This window comes from Notolepis coatsorum (genome assembly GCF_963971535.1).
Source record: "Notolepis coatsorum genome assembly, chromosome: 3".
Classification (NCBI taxonomy): Eukaryota; Metazoa; Chordata; class Actinopteri; order Aulopiformes; family Paralepididae; genus Notolepis; species Notolepis coatsorum.
In genome coordinates, this window is record NC_140167.1 from 42,638,304 (window position 1) to 42,664,313 (window position 26,010).

At 43.5% G+C, this 26,010-nt stretch overlaps 1 protein-coding gene across 1 annotated transcript in view; it reads right to left on the reverse strand.

The window, feature by feature from the left end:
* rnf144aa (ring finger protein 144aa) overlaps positions 1-26,010 on the reverse strand; it is a 78,746-nt gene that overhangs the window by 20,010 nt on the left and 32,726 nt on the right. Inside the window, exons 3-5 of the mRNA XM_084310690.1 lie at positions 11,380-11,530; positions 6,311-6,415; positions 3,970-4,030 (exon numbers count right to left, since the gene is read on the reverse strand). Of these exons, the coding sequence (XP_084166816.1) occupies positions 3,970-4,030; positions 6,311-6,415; positions 11,380-11,514 (301 nt within the window). The 5' untranslated portion in view covers positions 11,515-11,530. The remainder of the gene's footprint in view (positions 1-3,969; positions 4,031-6,310; positions 6,416-11,379; positions 11,531-26,010) is intronic.

Consider the following 26,010-nt stretch of genomic DNA (forward strand, 5'->3'; position numbering starts at 1 on the left):
CCTCTTATGCCCCACCCCCCTGTCCTGCTGTCTCTCTGGCCAAGGCTCTAGCAGCCACTCCCCTCCTCTGTCCCGTCTGCCAACAGCTCTGAGGGGATGACTCCACATGAACTCTTGGCTCGGACCCGGGAAAGATGGTTGCAGACGATATTTTGCCTGGCTGGTCTGGACCGTTGAGAGGCCTTTATCCAAGCAGCATCTAGAGCGCTGGCATTCCCTCAGGATTTATTTATTGTTTAACTTATTCATGGGATATAATGCAGTCACGATCGTTCTTCAGTGTGGTGTGTGTGTGAGTGAGTCCGTCTCAGTGTGGGTGGCATGTAATAAAGGTGTAGGAACGAGGCTGCCTTCTCCTGCTAACATGGGAACTCCCCTGTGTCACTGATTAGCATGTCTATGTCGATGGCACGCCGCTCACCACGTTCAGCGCCATTATCTTCCCCGCGACAACAGACGGCATTTATTCAGCGCACACAGAGAAAACACCCCAGATACACAGCGCCGCGGTCTCTGAATACATAAATGGCATAACACTGACGCGGAGATAAAGAGGCTTTGAATAAGCCATCTTGCTATGCTAAAAAGGCCGGCCCTCTACCCGTGTCAGGCAGACAGTTCGCCCGTGCAAATCCAATTAGAATCTCTTTAGAACCGAGTCTGGGAGGCTTTTCCCATTCATGTATATTTGATGGGGACTAGTGTTAAACTTTGATGAGGACGACAGGGTTGAGTCAGGATACTATGCCGCAAGTCTGTCGAGCATTTGGTCTGAGTACCTGAGAGCAGCGCGCTCTCTCTCTCTCTCTCTCTCTCTCTATCCCCATGTGGCTCGTTATTTTGGGCTGCATTGATTCCACAACTCTCGCCATGGTCTACGTTTCTTTCTAGAATCGGTAACATTCTGACACACGGTGACAGATTACACTAAATTATTAGGGATGTCCCGATTGGAATTGGAGCAGATCACGGCATATTTCAATTAATAATTTTTTATATATTTTGGTATATTAAGCCTAATCAAATTCAAATCCTATTTTGTAAAAAACTAAAATTAAAACCATTAACCTTAACCTTAATATTAACAGTCCTGCACATTTAGATTCAGTCTCGATTTCGATTAAATCTTCAGTCGAATGCATACTGAAAGTAAATTGGACACTATTCTGGAACCATTTGTAGCAGATGCACAAGTCTGTCCCGGAAACACTCTGAGTGCTATTGTCATAGAGTTAGAGTTTTGAACACACTGAAATAAAGGTTATTTTCTGAACCTTTTTTAATAAAAAAATTATTCTGAATTATTTTGCAAACAGATGCGATGCCTGCAGATCTATCTACTCTACAGTTATTAGCTGAAAACACAACTGGGGCCATAGCCTGAAGTCTTACCTAGAACATGCCCAAAGTCGATAACAATATAAAAAAAATAGTGTTTTACACATCTTTATGCAATGGTATGTTTAGGCATTTTTCCAAATATTTGTCAACACTAACTCAGTCCCCTCTTCCCCTCCCCCACTAATCTATTGTCACATACACCACCCCCACCCCTTCCCTACACATACACAAACAAACGCTCAACCCCCAGAGGAGTGACAACAATAGATCAGCGCAATTTGCGCTCAGGAGAGGGAGGTGCACGTTCATTCTCTTGCATACGGTACACTTTAACCGTTTTTACCGTTTCTCTGTCTCAGAAAACCAACTCAAGTAAGAGTCAGTGGTGATTTGTCCGGTCATTGAGGGGCGAAACCGGAGGTGGAACTGACGCTCGTTGGCTATTTGGTCTTGTAACCCGAGATTGGAAGCACGTAATAGGTCAAGCGGTGTGTCAATCATTTTAGCCATTTTAGCTTTCAACCGATGTTTTGGTTGAGAGACAATAACACAGCGTGACGCTGACAGACAGCTGTAAAATGTGTTGCAACGTGCGGTTAAGGGAAAGTTGTGATGTACAGATGCAGCACTGAAAATTCAGATCCTTCTGCTGCCCTTCTGCTGCTCCTCTGCCACTTTAGAACTAGCACTCGGGTGTTATATTTCGGGGGCTGGTGGCTGGCTCCCAAAGTGAACAAAGGGAGGGTACTTAACTTAAGTGCTCCCCCAGGGAGGGGGTCGGGGGCTACTGCCCTCAGACCCCCAAGATCATTTGTAATAAGTGGGTTCGGGGCAGTCTGCTTGGGGTACTGCCCATATATTAGTGTTGCAATGCATGATAAGTAAACAGTGAAAAAAGCTAAGAAATTGGATGGAGCTGGGGCGTTTGGGACGAATAAAAGTTTAAGATGAAAAAGTCTCGCCAGCCTGATACACTGTGGGAGGCAGTGGAGATGTGAAATCTGGCCCGGTCCAGAACAATAGGAGTCACTAAATCAGTTTGGCCCGAGCAGCAGAGGCTCGATTTTTCAGTGCTGGATCTGTAGGCAATTTGTTTCTTTAAGCAGAACTATTCAATTGCCAAGCATATCTTACCTACATTGATTGGTTTTGTGGTTTGCTGTGCACTGTTCTGTTCACCATTTACATGCTCCCCCTCGGTCAGATCATCCACCGCCATGGCCTCAGCTTCCACTCCTACGCCGACGACACACAACTCTACCTCTCCAACAAACCATCCACCCAGCTCCCCCCATGCTCCCTTGTCAACTGCCTTCATGAAATAAAAACATGGATGTCATCTAACCTTCTCAAACTCAACAACAATACAACTGAGCTCATGGTTGTGGCACTCAAGGCCCTGCTCCGGAAGGTTAGAGATCTCACCCTCGACATAGACGGCTGCTCCATCTGCCCTTCCCCAAAGGTCCGCAACCTGGGCGTTATCCTGGACTCCACCCTTTCCTACCAAGCCCATGTCAGTTCTGTCACCAAATCCGCCTTCTTCCATCTCAGAAATATCTCCAGACTCCGACCATCACTTTCCGACTCAGCTGAGACCCTCATCCATGCCTTAGTCACCTCCCGCCTGGACTACTGCAACGGGGTCCTGTCCGGGGTCCCAAGCAAAACCCTGGACAGGCTCCAGTATGTTAAAAATTCAGCTGCCAGTGTTCTAACCTGCACCAAACCCTGTTAGCACATCACCCCCACCCTCATCCACCTCCACTGGCTCCCCATCAAATCCTGCATCACATACAAAACCCTCCTGCTCACTTACAAATCCCTCCACGCTCTGGCACCTCAGTACCTCACTGACCTCCTCCACCCCTACACTCAGTCACGGTCCCTGCGATCCACGGACACGGTCAGCTCTCCATCCCCCGAACCAGACTGCGGACCTTCGGGGACAGAGCTTTCATTGTGGCAGCTCCCACCCTCTGGAACTCCCTCCCCGCAGAACTCCGCAACGCCCCAACTCTGGACTCATTAAAAAAACTGCTCAAAACCCACCTCTTCAAAACCCATTTCTCACTTTGTATGTTGTGTCTGTCCAGTGTCCACTATGTTTGTTACTTTTGTTATTTTTCCTTTTAATTATAATCCTGAAATGACAATGATAGTGTCAAAAAGGTGAGGCAATCTGCCCGGAAGATGTCCAAAAACAAAGCACTGGCCCAATCCCTGCTTCAGAGCTCATAGCAATAAAAACAACAACTCAGCACCACCTACTAAGAAATCCACGTTAACACTCATCTTAGCAACCGCATCATGATTTCAATCAGAGCTATTGACTGACTTGACTGAATCTGTTACACATGCCAGCCTATGGGGTCCTCCTTGGCATGTAATAAATGTTCCACACAGAGACTTGAGTGATTTCAGGGGCTGTGGCCCTCGGCTCGGTTACGCGTCTCTGGCAGGGGTTTTCATCATCCTTTCCCGGGTCACATGGTAGAGCCACGGGAAGACAGGTGGGACCTCATGTGTCTGTAGCCCGACAGTCATTACCCACACGTCATCCCACCGAGCAGCATCCAGGGGGGGTTGTCATGGCGATGGGGCTGGTGCTGCTGCTTCGACACTCACCTCTCTCAAACTGAAGCTTCTTGTATCGCTGCATCGTCTCTGTAGCCACCATGCACTCAATCTGGGGGGAAAGAGGGAGGGAGGGAGGGAGGAAGAGAGAGAGAGTCAGAGAGAGAGAGAGGGAGGGAGGGAGGAGAGAGAGAGAGAGAGAGAGAGAGAGAGAGAGAGAGAGAGAGAGAGAGAGAGAGAGAGAGAGAGAGAGAGAGAGAGAGAGAGAGAGGGAGGGAGGAGGAGAGGAGAGAGAGAGAGAGAGAGAGAGAGAGAGAGAGAGAGAGAGAGAGAGAGAGAGAGAGAGAGAGAGAGAGAGAGAGAGAGATGAGTATAATTACATTGGAAACAAGAAACCTTTATACAACACGTTTCCAAAACATAATGTCAAAGAAATTCTGATTTGAGCTAAAAGGAGAGCTCACACCTATCAATTACCACCGACAGTATCTCAGCCGTGCCCAGAGAGATGATAGTATCCTGGCCGTGCCCAGAGAGATGATAGTATCCTGGCCGTGCCCAGAAAGATGATAGTATCCTGGCCGTGCCCAGAGAGATGATAGTATCCTGGCCGTGCCCAGAGAGATGATAGTATCCTGGCCGTGCCCAGAGAGATGATAGTATCCTGGCCGTGCCCAGAGAGATGATAGTATCCTGGCCGTGCCCAGAGAGATGATAGTATCCTGGCCGTGCCCAGAGAGATGATAGTATCCTGGCCGTGTCCAGAGAGATGATAGTATCCTGGCCGTGCCCAGAGAGATGATAGTATCCTGGCCATGCCCAGAGAGATGATAGTATCCTGGCCGTGCCCAGAGAGATGATAGTATCCTGGCCGTGCCCAGAGAGATGATAGTATCCTGGCCGTGCCCAGAGAGATGATAGTATCCCAGGTGTGCCCAGAGAGTGAACATTTTATTTGGTGCAAAGTATCACTGGCACATATGTAGAAGCACTGAAGGTTAAGTGTACTCATTTACTGGGTGATGAAAAGAGCATTTCGGCTCCCGCGCGAGGAGCAGTCGATTACAAGTCAAAAGGCGCCGCTGTCGGGCGCCCTCGTGGCGCAACGTATAGTGCCTCGCACACCTACGCGGCCGTCCCGGGTTCGCCTCCCGCTCCCGGCGATATTTGTCGCATGTCTTCCCCACATCTCCTCCCGTTCTCCCTCTCCTCTATCGGTCCTGCGTGACCAGAAAAGCTGTAAAAATGCACACAACAAAAAATGTATATAAAAAAAAAAAGGCGCCGCTGTCGAGAGCTGGACCAGGGGTGACCGATGGACACCCGGCTGGCATGACTCCTTGGGGTCCCATTAAAGTCCAGCGACGCTGATGGATTGCAAACACACGGCCGTGGCATGCCAAGCCGTGCCGACGTGCCTCTGGGCCTCGGCAGACGGAGTGAGTCCCCATCAAGCAATCTGCCCTGCAGGGAGAGAGAGCAACGTTGCCCTCGGATTGACCTCCACTGGGAACGCAGGCATGCAGGGAGAACAGGCAGGCTCATCTGAACCATCTATAAACACACGAGCGGGTGGGGGGTTGTGGTGGTAGTGGTGGCGTACAGTGTAGTCAGGAGGGGATACCGTGTTACCTTGTTATATCATAATATTCTCATGACGTGTTTTGTAGTACAATCATGGCACAGTGCCAGAGCACGTTGGCCCCCGGTCGTCAATCACCTTCTGTTCGATTACGATCGCCTGTTGCTTGTAACCAAGACGTCTGCGGTCGGATATGAATAGGGTCGTTAAAGGGAAATACCAGTGTTGTAAAGTATTTGCGTCGCCTCGTCACATTACATTTAGTCATTTAGTGGACGCTTTTATCCAAAGCGACTTACAAGTTCTGTATAACAGGTCAGCAGGAAGAGTACAACTCTGGCAGCTAAGGGTAAGTAACAACAATAGTTTTTTCCCCCTTCAGATATTGATTGAAGAAATGTGTTTTTAATCGACGGCCGACCATTTTAAGCTGTTAGCTTGACACACACGCCAGCTGATCGCCATGTCAGTCGGTTTGATTGAGTCTTAGAACGGCGGCTTGCAACTCTGATTGGCAACAGTACAGTTATAAAAAAAGATACATCGCTTAAAGTCCATCCAAACTGCCATCAGGAGAGGAGACGTCATCATATTTGTCTAATTCAAAACCATCATGGGAAAAACTTAGTCAGTCACCTTTCGTGAAGTGTTGATATGTTTGGGGCGATAATTACATTTTATTGTATCGCATTGGGATCATTATTGTGTCGAGGTTATGCTATTGGGATATCACCGTGCACAATTCCGTCATCTTAGGACTTCAACTGTGAATAAATACGGCAGATATTTCATTGAATTTAAAATCAATACCTCATTTTCCTGCAAGTGTCCTCTTTTGGGACAGGCAGAGTCGGGACAGCTAATTGCCGTTTCGAGGCCCTCTTTGATCAGGAGTTCCACATACTGCTTCAGGCACTGGAAAGGAAACACACACACAATGTTCAATAACCATTGATTGAAAAGCAGGTAAAGACTGCGGCTGACTCTCTTCGCTCACCTTTGTTAGTCTCATTAACTATTAACTACACTCTATTACATCTTAACAGACAGCAGTGCGGCTAATGAGCCACAAGTGGTACAAGCCAAAAACATAACTTCCCTTACAAACTCAAGGAACCGTGAACCTTCAGAGAGGCATCCCTTTCATCTACATTATAAGATATAGTTCTACGATAGGTTTGCATAACAGAGAGGTAAATATTTGCTCCACTCCTCCCACGGGACGGGTTTAATAGCCTCTGTGTGAAACTCAACTGCTCTTATCTGTGACCGTGCTTTAGTGAACATGAGACAAATTGCAATTTTGAAAATAGTTCTGCTGCTTCCGCCAAGTTCAAATAGGCCACTGCTGCCATACCCCCCCCCCCCCCTCCCCCCAAATATAAAAAAGAATAAACGCTGATATTAATCACCAGATTATTGACTTTTATGCCTCATTATTTTTATGGTCCAGCAAGCAAACCCATTGTTGCTGTTTGTTCTCGCTTTTCTAAAAAACGACAGAGCGGGGAGTGAAAAAGCACAGCGTATAATCAAACAGGGAGATACAACAGTAGAGCCTGGGGGCCAAGCTTTCAGCCATGCTTACGTTTTCACATTGTGGGAGAGTTGTAATGTTGGCCCTTAACTCAATGGGTGCAAGCCATTAGACAGGGCCCGCTGTAGTTAGGCCAGCTTTCCATTACAAACTTTCACTGTGCGTCACGTTGTTTGTAGAGCTAAATTAATATTTTATATTATAGCTATGGATCCAATATCATTGTCAATTGACAGTAGGAACCTTCCGTTCAAGATGCAATTTTTTTTTAAAATTCCATCCATACATTCCCGTTTTATACTGTGGTGAATATGAGTGTTATATCGGAATGATCTGGGATAATTCCTGTGAGGCTATTTATAAGGCGCGACGCTAATAACGTTAAATCCATTGGCGTTTCGTCACTACACACGATACAGTTAAAAATCCAAATGCATATGATCGGTATTATGTTCCATCATGAATGCATGAAAAGAAGGGGGGGCGGGGGGGGAGTTTCTGATGAATTGATTGCCAATAACGGCATTCGTTATTACCACAATATATGCTGATCTGGGCTATGAAATCCTTGCACAATCAAGCTGAAATTGACGTCAAATTGCTCTTACCTTTGGCCGGTTGGATTCCAAAAAGAATTTTCCAATTATTTGATCGCCATCTGGTAGATCATATGTCGATTTGGCCCACGCCATAAACCTCCACAGCATAATGAATCGGGCGTGCCAAAAAGTATTCCATGCGATCGGGTGAAGCCCTTGCTTCAGGCTAACAGAAAAGTCGTTTTCAGTGTGACACCCGGTCTGCAACAGGGGTTACTGCATTCTCGAGACAGTGCCACTACCAGGATCTGGCCGGTACTGCACCTTCGGAGTCCCAATATGCCTTTTCCAGGCAACATACAGCTCCGTGACATTGAATAGGATATTAAAATCGAAAAAAATGAAAAACGAACCAAAAACGTAATATTACATGGTTGGCCCCGAATGAGTTAAGTATGTGTCTTCAAAACGCTTTCCCCTGGGAAGACTCAAATTATCTTTAGTCAGTTCTTAGAGCCATGCAGTCAGGCACACTATAGCTGAAGATAGAGCTCTTGATCCATGCAGTCAGGCACACTATAGCTGAGGATGGAGCTCTTGGTTCTTTAGATCAGTGTTTCTCAACTGGTGGGTCGTGACCCAAAAGTGGGTCGCGGGGCCATTTTGAGTGGGTCAAAAAAATATATTTTTTTTTATAATTTTTTTTTTTTTGCACTAGCTATCTTTGTGAAAGTGGCTTCTCAGCTCTGGTCCAGCTGAAGACAAAGCAGAGGAACAGATTGGACATTGAGCATGACCTCAGAGTTGCTTTGTCTACCATCACCCCAGACTTTGAGACTCTTGTCAGGAGCAAACATCATCCCCAGTTATCCCATTAGTTCCCTGGGATGTTAAGCGAAGAAGTCTGCTAAGAAGACTTGCATTGTGTTTTTAGCCCTAGTTGTACTTTTGTTGTAACCCCAGTTACCCCACTAGTTCCCCCAAACTTACTGTAGGTCTGTTATGTTAAGCTATGAAGCATAATTATTTATTATTATTATTATTTTTTTTTTATTTCATTGGGTTTTTAGCCCTAGTTGCACTTTTGTTGCAACCCCAGTTATCCCATTAGTTCCCCCAAACTTAGGTATGTTATGTTAAGCTAAGAAATCTGCTAAGAAGCATATTATTTATTATTATTTTATTTCATTGGGTTTTTAGCCCTAGTTGCACTTTTGTTGCAACCCCAGTTATCCCATTAGTTCCCCCAAACTTACTGTAGGTCTGTTATGTTAAGCTAAGAAGTCTGCTAAGAAGCATAATTATTTATTATTATTATTTTATTTCATTGGGTTTTTAGCCCTAGTTGCACTTTTGTTGCAACCCCAGTTATCCCATTAGTTCCCCCAAACGTAGGTATGTTATGTTAAGCTAAGACATCTGCTAAGAAGCATATATTATTTATTATTATTTTATTTCATTGGGTTTTTAGCCCTAGTTGCACTTTTGTTGCACTTTTTTGTGTTTATTTCATGTTTTTAACAGTGCATGAAAGATTGTGTATTACTGCAAAAGAAATATTTGAAATAAATCATAGTTGTAACTGAGGGGTACAATTCCCTGACTGTATTGATAAGTATGGTATCATTAAACCACTACCGCTTTATGTACTTTAATTACTGGCCATACAGTACACGATATATGAATATGATGAACACTTCCCACAATGAAATCGGTTCCAGTCAAAGGTATTAATCAAGTATTTAATGGAGCAAAAGGTACATAGGATACTTTACATTATTCTTTGAATGCACTTGTAAGGCAAAGGAGTATGCGTAGGCAAATCAATAACGAATGTCCATTCTCTGGTTACGCAGGAGGTAATTATACAACCTGAATCTTAGGGAATTATATCTATGGTGCACTAGTAATATAGCGGAAGATACTGGAAGGGGTTCCCACTGGTTGTAAGCCAGCAGGGGGGGGTAGAAGATCTGTCGGTAGTAGGACGTCTGGTCAACGATGACTAGGGAGACTTCAGGTACAGAAGCCGGTGCAGTAGCCTCTTGATCCACAGACGAATACAGCTTGGTTCTCTTGTAGACTGTAGCTCCACAGGGAAGAAAGCTAGTCGGCCTCAGGCTCTCTGGGCGCCGACTCGACTTGACTCCTCTCGGGGTAAATCCAACACGTGCAGGCGTCGGCGATTATCCGCTCCATAAATCACAGGACCAAAGCAAATATATTCCAGCCGCAAAGGGCTATGTAGTCGTCGGGTAGATTAATCCAGTGTACATGTCCATACGGCTCTCGTCTAGGTCTCCTCGGGTGAAAGCGCCATGCGGTCGGCCCAGCCTGGATAAGAACTCTAGCTAATACGAGAAAGCGTTGGAGATGCTGGTCACTATAGAATTCTAACCGCACGATACACTATACACAAATAGACTATTAAAGACTTAATAGAAATATGTCGCACTCGACGGTATAGCGCCAAACTCTGACAATTCAGTTACTAATTTGCACGCGGTCTCGATGCTCTATTCTGGGGCCAAACAGGCCATACTTCACCGCACGTTGTATCGTGGGTGAGGCTTCAACTTATCGGTAACATACTAAGGACGAAGGGTACGGAGGTAAGGGGCTAAGGGGCTTCTACATTCACCTGCGCCGTATTTATACGCACGGTGAACAAACTAGTTCCACTCTCATTTCTGTCGCGTATCCCTGGGCAAGGCCGGGCATGTCCAGACACATCTTGACGGTGACTTTGAACCTGGCTCCGGAGGCCGGTCCCTGGCGCCGGTGGACCGCTGTCCAATAGGAGAATGAACTATTATGGTCTGGGCTAAAGGGATATTCCGTGTATATGTACAAGGAATATACAGGGGATATCAAACGATATACAAATACTATGCAATATATATCAATAAATAAATATATATATTCGGTTTAATCTGATCCTTTGTAACAATAGTCGTTCAAACATTTGGGTTGCGACTTAATGACTAAGGAAAATGTTGGGTCCCGAGGCTAGACCAGTTGAGAACCACTGCTTTAGATGTCCTTCCCTCAGCAGAGTCTCTCGTTTTGCTGAGATCTGTGGGGTATCGCGCATCACTCTTTTAAGTCAAAAAAGATGCATCCAGTTGGCTGTAGCAGCATAGCAGCATACAGGAGACTTGGATTGATTTACTACACTATGCATGTTGACTGACGACGGATAAGAGAGGTACTTACAGAGACTAAAAGGCTGATAGTATGGACTCTCCTCCTCTCCACTGCACGATTGAACCCTTGCACTGAAGAAACTGTATAACTTTGTTTTAAAATATCTTGGCCCATGTATTTACAACCAAAAGGTCAATCCAATAACACTTGGGGGTGTGAATGTGATACATCTGAAGAAAGTACTCAACCCCTACCGTCTTTAACCACGAATGAACTCAATGCTCTTAACTTACCATCTTTAGATAATAAAGTTTGAAAACATTGTTCCTCTGAAAACTTAAAACAGAGTTATATGGTTCTTTGTCTGGAGGTACTCAATTATATTCAAGACATCTGGCATAATTGGCCAGTAACACAGACATGAATTAGTAAGTACTAGTCCAAGAAAAATAAAAAACAATTTATTTAATGGATCTCAAGTCTTGACTGATAACTCTGTTGTCCTTGGTCCCATGTGTGTCACTAGTTGTTATCGTATCAGTAATTGATGCGTCTCTGTTCCACAGAGGCATGAAGACAAATGTCCTGTTTATGGTGAATACTGTGTTTATGTAGTGTTTATGATATATGTTGAGGTGTCTCCTCTGTCTCCTCACCAGTGTACAGAAGACACATTGACACTGGCTGATGGGGGTCATCTGCTCCAGAGGGAACTCGCCCAGGCACAGCTTACAGGAGACCAGCGGGTCCAGGGCCAGCTCCCAGGTGGGCCGGTACCTCACCGTGGTCATCTTCACCGCCACAGAGCTAAACAGGAAGAGAGAGATAGGTAGAGGTAGAGAGAAATAAAAGAAGAGAGAGGTAGAGAGTGAGAGAGAGTGAGAGAGAGGGAGAGGTAGAGAGGAGAGAGAGAAAGAGAAATACAGGAAGAGAGAAGAAGAGTGAGAGATGGGGTAGAGGTAGAGAGAGATATGTGGAGAGATAAATATATGAATAGAGAGAGGTAGAGAGAAATAAAAAATTAAAGAGATAGGGGAGAAGGAGAGATGAAGGAAGAAAGGGGAGAGAGAGAGAGAGAGAGAGAGAGAGAGAAAGATAATGAGAAAGAGAAAGAGAGAGAGAGAGAAAAAGAAAGATGGGGAAGCCAACAGTTACAAAAGGCGCGAAAGCATTTGGAGAGTGAATTGCTCTTCTGTTGATGCTCTCACATTGTGGCAACTGGTACCTTCAAGATAAAGAGTAAACAAGCCGGATACGCATCATACACAGAACTCCAGACGATATAGAAGCCAGAATGTGGAAATGCTGCAGGCCGATACAGCCCACATCTCGCTCTGCTGTCCACTGTGTCCGTCGATGTAATATATCAAGCGTCCTGGATGCGTTTTATCTTCACTGACACTATCAACACCACAGGATCAGCACCCAATCAAAAGAAAATGCATTGCGAGTTGTGTCCATAGTGGACACATACACACGCCTATGCAGACAGACATAAACTCCCTGCCTACACAACCCCCGTCAGCTGTATTCATTGGTATTCGGGGCCTGACACGTCTCTGACAGAAAGGAAACACACTATTCCTGAGCCCCTTCTGCGGGGAGTTAGGTGTCTCAGTCAGCACCCATCCATCCCCTGTGAAAATCGCGCTCGGATGAAATGTTACCCTTTTCGTTTCTTTTTTTTTGCCGCACGTCATCCCTTCTCTTTCACAACAGTCAGAGGGGGTTATTTTGGGCTCCTCTCTTCTGTGGCTGAGAGCGGAGCAGAGAGTGCAGAGAGCTGCCGCTCCACTGTTTACAGGAAGTGGCCCTGCACACATAACGTCAACAATGTGAGAACTCTCCCTGGCCTCAGCTGCTAGGCAACGGAGAGGGTAGGGAGTGGTAGAGGAGGACAGGGAAGGGGGGGGGGGGGGGTGCCATTACTGTAAGCGTTCAATGGTCAGTGCGTCATCTAGCTTGTAGAATAGACTATTGAATAGAATAGAGTAGACTATAGACTACTCATACCTCATTGCACCTTACCCTAAGTTGTACCTCATCCCATTTCTGCATTGTACTGTATATTGTATTGTAACTCAGTTACTAATTTTTTCTACTCTGTATTGTATATTGTATATATGTATATTTAACACTTTTGTTTACACTTGTTTACGTACTTTTGACTTTCTATTTTAAACTTTTTCTATTTTATACTTGATCCATTTCTTTTATCTAGCACACTATCAGGAGCAAAACAGGAAAAAGCATTTCATATAAAAAGTATTCTGTATTTTTGTGTGACAACTAATAAAGAAACTAGAAACTATTGAAGGAGGGGAATGGAAGGGAGGGGAGTGGATGGGAATGGGGGGGGGGACTCTGGGTGGGAAGCAGCATGTGATTCGCTCCATGGGCTGTGAGTAAACAGTGGCTGGACACTCTCCATCCACACGTGCTAGCCAGAGAGGGCGAGTGAGTGAGCTAGCGAGAAAGAGAGACCGAGATAAAGAGAGAGATGGAGAGAGAGACAGAGGGAGAGGCGTTGGCATGACCAGCGTTATTAGTCTGGCTACCCTGACAGGCCGGGGACTGGCTGTGTGATCTGTCCTGGGGACAGCGAGGTCGGCCTGGGTTCCATCTATTGGCTGCTGCACACCAAGCAGTGGTGGGGGAAGCTGGATTATATACGTGTTTCTTATGCAAAGAAAAGGCCAAAATGGTAACTTGTCAACAATTTACAAAGAAAACCATCAGACCTTCTGACAGGATGTGGGGTTGGGGGTGGTGTATGTAGAGTATGTGAGAGTTGAAACAGAGAGAGGTAGAGAGAGGTAGAGAGAGAGAGAGAGAGAGAGAGAGAGAGAGAGAGAGAGAGAGAGAGAGAGAGAGAGAGAGAGAGAGAGAGAGAGAGAGAGAGAGAGAGGGCATATACAAACACTCTTATCTGTCTGTCACTCTCTCTCTCGCTCTGTTTACTAAAACTCACCAGGTCACAGATTGCATTATGATTGCAGCAGATAAACTCAGTGTTGACAGAAGGAAAGCGATCTATATCACACAGTCTGACTGATCTAGTTCAACTGTTGACTATTTTTTACCCTTTTCTCTCCTCTCGAGTTTATACTGGCCATGGGGGGGGGGGGGGGGGGGGGGGGAGGAGAGATGACAGAGAAGGTCATTGGGAACAAATTAAATAGTTTCATAACTGAGTAAGAGAGAGGGAGAGAGAGAGAAAATTGGTTTTCATGGCAAAAGGTGGTGCAATGCGAAAGGGAGGGCTCCTCACTGCTGCATTATTAACTAGAGGGTCCATTATCACACACACACACATGTTCTCTCTCTCACACAACACACACTCATCCACCCCACACGCTTACTCAGACACACACACACAATTCCGAAGAATGAGACTGCATGCTCATTTAATAGAGCCTGTTGTTCCAGACTACTGTACCGCTACAGAGGTCAGAGGTCAAAGGGCCACTGGGATCAATATGGCGGGACGGGCCTCCACCACCACAGTGATTCCACCAAACAGGAGACAACTGGATTCATGCTGAAAGTGACCAGCCACAGGAGGAGAGCATCACAGGCTACAGGCGATAATGGGAATAAAATTCAACATCACTATATTCAGAGACATATTTGGATGACGATATAGATATCACGTTATCTGCTTAGGTGTGGATGATCACGTTAAATAATTTGGTTGTTCATCATATACTTTTTATAATAAATAAATAAATACATTTATGAATTAATTAAACACATTTGTATCGTTATTAATTAAATGTAAATTAAATTAAATAAATAAATCTCCTAGGATGTCAATAAACAACATCTCTATTGATGTCATCTCTGTGATTGAATCGTGGGACATGGTTTTTTGGTGGTTCAGTGTTTTGGCCCAGCCCTAGTGGGCGCACACACACGTGCACACATACGTCATCTATTCTATAGCAGGATGTACATTAAGTACGTTATGTATCCCAGAAAGTGAGTGCATTCTGGGAAACGGAGTGGGTGGCGTTTCCTTCTGTACTATAGGTCTCATAATGGATTCCATTAAGGTCCAATATATCTGTTCTGTCTCATCTATTCCATCAAAAGAGAAGGTCAACGTACGCAAGAATGAAGTATGTACACAAGCAGCTAGGCATTGATACATTTGACACATACGCATGCAGGCAGGATCACATAAACACACAATAATACACACGCTCACTCACTCTCACATGGATATACACACACACACAGACAAAAACACAGCGCATGCACGGGCTTGTTAGATGAACCTCTCTCAAGATACCATCTACTCTACTGTGGTATCCGTAATTCTCTCAGAAAAACATTCCAGGCCGGTATTCATGTATTCAAACCCTACTGTCCTTAATCATTAAGATCGCCATAAAAAAAGCAACTCCCACCTGAATAGAGAGAAAGCGAAAGAGAGAGAGCGAGAGACGGAGGCTTGGCCTTCAAGACTGGCAGATAGAAGAAAACGTGTCTCCCCGAAGAGGAGTGACTCCACTCTGTCTGAACAAAATATTTCAGCAGTTTCAAAATAACCAACATCCTCAGTTGGACCATGCTGCTTCCTGTGCTCACCTGTGTGGAGTTTGCGTGTTCTCTCCATTCTGTTCTCGCAGGTTTTCCTCAGAGTTCCTCCAACACCATTAAAGATACATGCACCTCCTCCTGCCACTGCCCTCCACTAAGGCACTGGTATTAGACACACGGCACCTCCTCCTGCCACTGCCCTCCACTAAGGCACTGGTATTAGACACATGGCACCTCCTCCTGCCACTGCCCTCCACTAAGGCACTGGTATTAGACACATGGCACCTCCTCCTGCCACTGCCCACCACTAAGGCACTGGTATTAGACACATGGCACCTCCTCCTGCCACTGCCCTCCACTAAGGCACTGGTATTAGACACATGGCACCTCCTCCTGCCACTGCCCACCACTAAGGCACTGGTATTAGACACATGGCACCTCCTCCTGCCACTGCCCACCACTAAGGCACTGGTATTAGACACATGGCACCTACTCCTGCCACTGCCCTCCACTAAGGCACTGGTATTAGACACATGGCACCTACTCCTGCCACTGCCCTCCACTAAGGCACTGGTATTAGACACATGGCACCTACTCCTGCCACTGCCCTCCACTAAGGCACTGGTATTAGACACATGGCACCAGGGAACAAAATAACTGGGCGCCCATCGCCAAATGCGTGTAGATTTACCGTCTGGCGTCTAAAAATAATAGTCTGCCCGCCAGCTGGCGTGTAATTCATATCGATACTCTTATTTTGAAAATACTGTGCGGGTCTCATTGCCGCCCCAAGCGCAGCTTCAGTCATAATATCTGGGCTCCGGCAGCTAGCAACGTTCAGGTTAATATGATACTCTTATTTTGAAAACCCTCTAGCAACTCCGCGAGTCATATGATATCCGCCCAGTACGTGTTGTTTCTTGAAAACAGAGCAGTGTTGTAAACAGAGCAGCGTTAACACAGCAGTTCGCCTACAGACGCGAAATAAGTCTGTGATGTTTTTTTTCTTCTCACAACGAGTCCAATGCAGCTACATGCTTTGCACCGTCGCCATTCCTTTATGCCCACATCGCCCCGAAATTAACGTTTATGTACCAATCACTACAAAGTTAACGTCAGCTAACAAGCTAATCCTGATGATCAGACGAGGCAGAGCCACAGTAAACAGCACTGAGGAAAGGGAAATGGGGGGGGGGGCACTCTCCCCTTCCCTGTGTGTGTGTGTGTGCGTTTGGAAAGACGACGGAGTCACTAGTCAGGACTCAGGACAGGAGTATATTATAGTAAACTGAGGATTACTGAGGATGGATAGATAATGTTGATATTCAAATATAAAAATTTTTGAGAGGAGTGGAAGTTTGAAGACAGACTACAATATGATGCGGGGGTGGTGAGTTGAAACACAGTGTGTGTGTGTGTGTCCCGACCCCACTTCTATGTTTCAATAAATTATTTGCATTTAAAACTATTAACGCTGACTCATTCCTTCAGTCCACTCAAAATTATGCTAATATTCCTTATGTTGTTTATGATATTAATTGAAAATAGCATATGAGAGTATTATATGTAATAATAACACATGGCGATATACTAAAAAGCTATTTATAATTTTTGGCTAGTAAAAAATCTGCCCGGCTGGTACTTTTAAAAATCTACCAGCCAAATGGCTGGTAAGTCAAAAAGTTAAGTTTGTTCCCTGCATGGCACCTGCCACTGCCCTCCACTAAGGCACTGGTATTAGACATGGCACCTCCTCCTGCCACTGCCCACCACTAAGGCACTGGTATTAGACACATAGCACCTACTCCTGCCACTGCCCTCCACTAAGGCACTGGTATTAGTCATGGCACCTCCTCCTGCCACTGCCCACCACTAAGGCACTGGTATTAGACACATGGCACCTACTCCTGCCACTGCCCTCCACTAAGGCACTGGTATTAGTCATGGCACCTCCTCCTGCCACTGCCCACCACTAAGGCACTGGTATTAGACACATAGCACATCCTCCTGCCACTGCCCTCCACTAAGGCACTGGTATTAGACACATGGCACCTACTCCTGCCCTCCACTAAGGCACTGGTATTAGACACATGGCACCTACTCCTGCCCTCGACTAAATCGGTGGCAAAGCAGATGGCAGAATGGTGAAGAACACAAGGTGAATACTGCCTTGTACAATGTGCTTTGGCAATAGACAACATAAACATTCCCATAAAAACTTTAAAATAGGCCTCTTTGTATGTCATGTTGCAATGTTTTGTTAATGCAGTTGCTGACAGGAAATAAAGAGGGGCCAAATGTGTTCCCCCTAGCAACGGAATAGCAACAGAATACTTCTGAAATGGTCTATATTGTACTTAACAATGGTCATGTCAATAAAGCCTGGTTGAATTGAATCGAGAGAGAGAGAGAGAGAGAGAGAGAGAGAGAGAGAGAGAGAGAGAGAGAGAGAGAGAGAGAGAGAGAGAGAGAGAGAGAGAGAGAGAGAGAGAGAGAGAAAAATAGTAAAAGAAAAAAGTAAAATCATCTTTTTTTTTGTGCAAAATCAACTCTGCCTCTCTTTGTTAACTACAATAAGCAATGCTGTTTGTTATTTAAGATGAGGTCGGACTCGGCACTGACAGATTTGTGTTCATTGTGCTGCTTTTATAAAGCCTCAAATGACGGCTTACAATATTTCATGAAAGCAAAGTGTTTCGTTTGTCTAAGATTTAAAAAGGTTTAAACTTTACAGCACTGACACAATATTGCACTCATAACAGTCCTCCTTAAAAAAGACAAAGACCCCACCGAGTGCGGTAGTTATAGACCCTTAAGCCTCCTCGGAACCGATATCAAACTGTACTCTAAGGTATTAGCCATCAGACTTCAAAAACATATGACGTCTTTAGTTCATCCGGATCAGACTGGCTTCATAAGAGGCCGCTTGATCACGGATAACATAAGACGATTACTACACGTACTAGATGCCAGCAAGGACGACACCACACCTAAGGCGATGCTGTCCCTGGATGCGATGAAAGCATTTGATAGGTTGGAATGGTCGTATCTATGAGCAGTATTAGAAAGGATGGGGTTAGGAAAAGGATTCATTGATATGATTAAAGTATTATACAAAGACCCATCGGCCATGATTACAACAGGTATAATCACCTCCGAAATCTTTCCGGTATCACGCTCTTCTAGACAGGGTTGCCCTCTTAGTCCCGGACTATTCGATTTATCATTAGAGCCTTTAGCACAATATATAAGACAATCCCAATCCATAGAACCAATCGTAATCAAGGGCACACAACATAAAATTAGTTTATATGCGGACGACGTAATACTGTTCATGCAAAACCCCAACACCGCAATGCCTCATCTTCTCAAGTTGATTGATGACTTTGGCGATCTATCGGGATTTAAGATAAATTGGCCAAAGTCGGCTTTTCTTCCACTTAACGCCCCTGCAAAAAAAATATACTCCTTCCAGAAGAAATACCAATGGTTAAACACTTTAGATGTTTGGGAGTTGAAGTATTCCCTACCATAAGCCAAACGGTGAAGCACAATTACATAAAAATCCAAAATAAAATCAAATACGACTTTGACAGGTGGTCAAAACTTAAAAACTCAGTACAGGCACGGGTATCAATAGTTAAGATGGATGTCCTACCTAGAATCAACTTCATCAGCTCAAGCTACCGTTACCCCCTCCAGATGGTTACTGGAAAAAATTACACTCTTCCGCATACAGATTTATTTGGAATAACAAACCACCACGTATAAAAAGATCCACCGCACAGAGAAACAAAGCCGACGGAGGTATGGCATTTCCAGATTTTTTCCACTATTTTAAGGCGTACACTTTAAGACCACTGACAACCTGGTTTGATCCCCAAGCATCAGTATCCTGGAGAAATTTAGAAGTAAATATAGTAGCACCACATAGACTGCAGGACATAGTATACACCAAATTATCAATTAAGCAATGCGAACTGAAATTTGGCCCCATTATTACTCATGCGATCCGGATATGGCGTGAAACACAAAAAAAATATTCGAACCCACATAAATGGCATAATCATACTCCCTTATTCAATAACAATGCACTCCTGATTGGAAAACGACCTATAAGATTCCCTAGATGGGAAAAGCAGGGCATACACACATTAGGAGATGTTTTCAACAAACAGGGTTTTTGTAGTTATGAGGAAATACACAACAAATTTAATCTCACCAGTTCCACATATTATTTTTACGCACAGTTATTGTTATGTTTGAAGGCTCATGGTGTCCCATTAAGGATACCAATTGTACACCACAGATACCACAAATTCTTCTATGAAAGAGAGACATCGAGAGGTTTTGTATCAGATTTGTATCATCAATTACTAACGTCCTCGTATGAAATCCTCCACCTAGACTCAGTCTGGAGGAGGGATATACCAGACCTGGAAATAAATTTTGATTGGCAAGAAGCCTGGGCAAATGTTCGACTTGCGTCACGTAACCCGGACCATCAACAAATCAATCTTAACTATATTCATAGGACATACCTGACTCCTATAAGACAGAACAGAATGGGTCTTAAACAAGACTCCAGGTGCACCTTATGTACAAATGGGGATGAGGGTACATTTATGCACATGTATTGGGACTGCCCACCAGTTAAGATATTCTGGAAAGAAGTGACCCAGCAATTATCAAATCTCTTAACTCTGAATATACCTGTACACCCCTCTGTATTACTGTTGAATGATGTTTTTGAGTTTGCAGTCCCTATACAGCTAAAGAGATTGGTTTTATCTGGTATCACAGCAGCTAAAAAGCTGATGGCATCACGATGGTTTCAACCGGAAAAAATGTGCCGAAAGGTCTGGGCCCTCATTCATCAAGTTTTCTTGGAAAATTTTCTATTTCCACACGTAAGCACAGAATTTAGAATGTGTGCACGCACAAAAAAAACGTGATTTATCACATGTGCGTACACAGGTCCTACGCACACCTGTCATGATAAATATCACCTTGCTTCTACGCTGAGGCTCGTGCACTCTCACGTATTTGCATACCAAAACCGCCCCGATTAACCATATACGGTAATGGAACACCCCCATGAAATGTGGAAAAATGGACTAAACCGAGGGAAGCGTGTTATGAGACAGGCTGACAGACGTGTACACGTACGGTGATGTCGGATATGATATCTATTAACCATTGCTGCCTGGGCAGCGCAAACACTAATAAAGACCGTGCTGGAATATGACTGCCTTTTTCCGTTTTGTTTGATTAATACCCAGGGATTAAAGTTCTCCTCAATTTTATTCCAAATCGCGACGGATTTTCCGTAAATTTTCTACCTGCTGCATATGATTTCTAGAGGCATACAATCTATTTTGATGTCAGTATTGGGTAGCCTATATAAACAATAATACGAGAGCATATACAGGAACAATGAATCTCACTGCCATGTATGATGTAGCCTGCCTATGTGATCAATACATGAACTTGAATTCCATCATGTTTGTGTGCGGGAGCTCACAAGGCTGTTGTCACAATGGGTGGTAGTACAGTAATAACAGTCTACACAATATCACGATGGACCATGCCATGTAGCCTATGTTCTATTATGACATGATCTGTGATGAAAAATGTTCTAGAATGTTTGATTATGACATCATACTCGGACAGCATGCCTATGATCAATAAAAACGCGAACTTGAATCCCATCATCATATTTACATAGTCTGTCCACTATCTTTATTACTTTGTTATTCCCCCCCCCCCCCCCCCCCATCTATGTAAAGCGACCTTGCATGGGTCTCTTGAAAGGCGCTATGTAAAATGAAGCTATTATTATTATTATTGTTGTTGTTATTATTATTATCATGTCTGTGTGCTGAGCTCAGTGAAGTTTCAACGGAGCGAGGTAATCTATTCTAATCAACAAATTGAAGTAGAAAGCATTCCGTTGTGGCCAATCTTATTTGGAAACATGACACAAAATAATAGTATGTCGCTTTTTATTTGAAACAATATTTAATGGCGTTTGGAGGTGGGTGTTCTGCTTCTGCCCCCCGTGCCAAACAAGCAAGCCAACCTCTTGTTCCCGCATGAGCCCGTTATAATTACACTACTGTCGCTATTTTACAATGAACTATAATGAATTACGGGTCATACAGAAGTTGAACACGCCAGTGTTGGAAGTAATGCACGGAAGCTTATTTCCGAGTTGAAACTAATGCATTAACTGAGGAGCGCATATGCCGTAGTAACGATATTCTACCACTGGGTGTCAGCTAAGCATGCTCAGAGCTGTGCGTAGACATAAGCACAAAGTCAAGCACAAGTTCAAATTGATAGATCCCACACTTTGCTTAGAAATGGTCGTACGCACGGCTTAAGCACATATCTGTGCGTACGTCACGTTGATACATGAGGGCCCTGGATTCTTACATATCTCGATGTGATTTATCTAGAAATATCTACAGCAAGAATTTTGGGTCTCAGTGAAACCAAAATTACAATGTGGTTAGAAGTGGTGGAGAGAATAAAAGCTAGCATATGAATTGTAGTGCCTGGTTAGGAGCGAATGATAATGGATGGATTATCCAAGGGGGGGCCCGGGGGGGGGGGGGGGGCGAGCGAGCGAGAGCATTATGTGTATAGGGTATTAGATAGCAAGTATTAGGTGTATATCTTGTATAATAAATTTATTTAAATGGTGATTGCATTGGATGTGCACTGTTAATTAATGCTTGTATATCTAATTTTATGTTGTTATGTTTATGTTTATTTAAAAAATAATAAAATAAAATATAAGAAAAAAACGTTACAGTACTGACAAAGTTGAACAAAGAGCTGTACAAGTCCCACAACATAAAAAAAAAAAATTATTATTTATAATTATTATAATTTTTTTTATCTCGAAGCTTCGAATTAAAATCGAATCTCGGCCCCGAAGCTCCGAAGCTTCGAATTCCAAAAAAATATATTTAAAGACAAGGGGAACGAAATGAAAGAAGGGAGAAAAAGAGAAAATGAGAGAACAATCCTTGCCCAGATCTCACCTGTCTTGACAGCTTTTATATAATGTCACATCAAATCATTGCATAAGGCTCTATTTATATACAACACCTATGGCTGGTGTGCTAGAATGCTACTAACGAATGACTGTTCTGAGAGTGATCACACACACACACAATCACATACAGGGGGCCGTTCACTCGATGCATACACAAGAGCAAAGCTGTCAGTGTGCTTATCTACAAGAATCCACTGTCATCATTTAATCAGCCAATGAGAGAGAGTGCGAGTGAGAGAAAGAAAGAGCTGCTCAAGGTTGTCTTCTGTATTCAGCTGGAGACGAGGTGCAGACGCTGCTGCTACTTGAAACCATGGTGATCTGACTGCAGCCGCGGGGACAGACCAACCATTATCCGCTACTGCAAAATTATGGGAATAATGACGAGCGTATAATGTGACATTAGCACGGGTCCAACAAAGCCACCTCCTAACTGTCTTTATTGGTGAAATATATGATCTGGATTCTAGTTTAGGCTCCATCAGTGATCCATCTCCCATGTTCATGAAGTTACTCACTTCTTCTTCTTTTTATTTTTATAAATTCCTCCAAACTGACTAGATTTATTACCAATCACATGCTTCCAACAGCCACACCAAACATGTAGTTTAAATCTTCTGAAAATATAGTACATACGGCAAAACGGGGCCTGGAGACTCAGCGTGGTGATTGGATTGAGCTCTGGCCCTGTGGTGGACACTTCCTGCCATCCTCTACCCTCCCCCACACACACCAGTAGCAAGGAAGCTGTGTCATGTCATGTCTTCTACTGTAACAAACAGAGAGGGAAAGGGAGAACGAGAGAGGGAAAGGGAGAACGAGAGAGGGAAAGGGATAGAGAGAGAGAGAGAGAGAGAGAGAGAGAGAGAGAGAGAGAGAGAGAGAGTGATGTGCCAATCTCCTCCTGTCCTCCACTTTCCAGATTACCTCGTTCACGGTAATCGAGTCGCAAGGTCAAAAAACGCTTTATCTTCAATGATAAAAAAACCTTACATCAACCTCACTTGCGTCACCACCTAGAAATCTTCTTCTTCTCCATCTTGGTCCTTACAATTTAGTTCTATATGGGCTAAAACCTTTAACTTGATCCGTGCCATCAGTCGCCGATGGATTTAAAATAATTAAATTGTGCAGGTCGTTGGCAGACTGTCATCCTAGCAGGATTGAGCCAAGTCTGCCAAAAGACGACTGGTTATAATACCCACTTGCGCTTCGCACGCAGCAGTACTCAAAAGTCATGACTGGGCATTGTGCCAATATGAAAATGTCATGACGTTCCATCTTGTCCAAAATGATTTCTATTTACAGTCAGCGTTAGAAAAACAGGTGAGTAATATATGACGATAAGCAACACAGTCAACAACAACACAATAAGAACTCTTCTGGCAGTTACACAAACATTTGCTTAAAGGACCATGCCAGTATTTTTCACATGTGGGTTCCAGGTCATTCTTGCCCGATACAAAAAGCACTGTGGTGTTATTTTTTCATAATCTTTTACAGTTACTGAAACATTTTGTAGTTATTTTCTGCCGATTCAAGTATATTATAATTTTTTAAGATTCTGGAAAATAAATGCATTTTTGTCAGATGTGACTTTCAAGTAATGTTTAAGACACATCATTTTAACATAAAACAGAAGCCTAACTATGGCACCAGATTTTTCAGTAACTGTAAAAGATGAAAAAAAGAACGGCACAGTGATTTTTGTATCGCAAGAAGAATGACTTGGAAGTAGGGATGTCCGATATTGGCATAAAAATGTGATATCGGAAAATATCGGTATCGGTTTTCAAAAAACAAAAAAACATTATTTTTTACATTTATTTAACCTTTATTTACCCAGGCAAGCAAGTAAGAACAAATTATTATTTTACTTATTGTCAAAGTATGCATAATGTTGTGTTAATTACACCACAAGAGATATGTAATGTTAATTTATTACCTGAAATTATTATGTTTTTTGGTGTACATTCAACAACAACCAAAAAGGAGCGAAAATAAGTCATATCCCTTGTTCATGTTTACGCTGCACAACAGGCTGCTGTGACTCTAATGCATCTTTCCTCCACCCTCTGGCAGATGGTCCTCATCAAAACGAAGACATCTCTTATCACATTGGTGTACAGATAGTCTATAGCAGGGCTATTCAACTAAATTGTTCAGGGGGCCACATTGTCAGAAACCCAAGGGGCCAGGGGCCGGACTGCCACGGCGCCTCCCCGTGCTATGAATATATGTACACTTGACACAACACGCAACCACATTTTCACAACTTTTATTTAAAGGGGAACTATTTTACTATTTCTTTCACTATTTGGGCACTTTTACACAATTCCTGTGGGTTTATGGAACACCTCTGTAATTTTTTTTAACATTGTTTTGTATTTCTAATCAAGTACTCAAAAACAGCATTTTTCTACCTCAAGATCTTAAGCGTTTTGAGCCTGGGCTCCAACCACAGTGGGAACTGTGTGGAAACTCAGCTGATTATCATGCAGCGGTGTCTCTCTGACATCACAAATCAGCACATTTTCAGATGACTCAGTTCAGTGAGGGTGAATATTGTGAGAGGAGAATTTGAAGAATGCGCCAATATGAGAATTAGAGACATAGATCATATTAATATAAGTCCACATAGCTAGGAAACAATGCTAAACACTGAAAAAGGCCACTTATAAGATAGTTCCCCTTTAACTACATTGCAAAAGTAGTATACTTTTCAAAAAAAGTGCTTCATTTATGTGCCACATCTGCAACATCTCCTGCAAAAAGTGCTTCATTTATGACTGTGCAACAACTGCAACATCTCCTCTTCAACATTTCAATATAAAAATAAAATAAAAAACAAACAAGTGCATGATGTGCATCTGAACATTCTAACATCAACACTTGAACAAAAAAACACATTTATAGTGCAGCTGAGCTTATGAAAAAGTGCTTCATGTCTGTGCAACAACAGCAAATCACAGCATCTTATTAGCACTTATTGTCGACTCTTAACTCTCAAACATCAGGGGGGTGGGGGGCAGACAGGCCTAGCCTACATACACACATCTAATGAGAGCGATTGCACTTCTTTGACTGGGCAATGGCAGAGAAAGAGGGTTCATAGGAAGTGAGGGCTACCCGCAAACAGTGATGCAAATGCTCATTTGTCAAGGAGGCATGGTTGCTTGTTTTAATGGCATTCATGTGAGAGAAACTGGATTCACAGGTGTATGTTGAGCCAAACATTGTTAGCACAGATATTGCCAGCGTTTTTATGTTGGGGAATGTCTTGACATGAATACACTTTATCCAAAATGTTGTGGTGGATTCATTCTCAAGTGCCTGCTGCAGAGCAGATGATGCTTGCATGTCAATTATTTCAAGTTGCAGGAGACCTTCATCAATGTGAAGTGATGCGAGGAACTCTTGTCCTTTTGTGGAAATAGCAGCTACATTGGCAAATGGGTTGCTCACAAAATGCATCAATTCTCTGGACATGTCAAATTCATCAAATCGACTTGCAAAGTTTTCCCTCAATTTATCAATGAAATCTGTCATTAATTGAGTGACTTTTGGCTCAATTGTGGTGTTAACGTTGACATGAAAAGAAAAAAGTAAAAAAAAAATATATATATATATATTTAAAAAAAAAAAAAAAAAAAAAAAAAAAATTATCATGTAATCT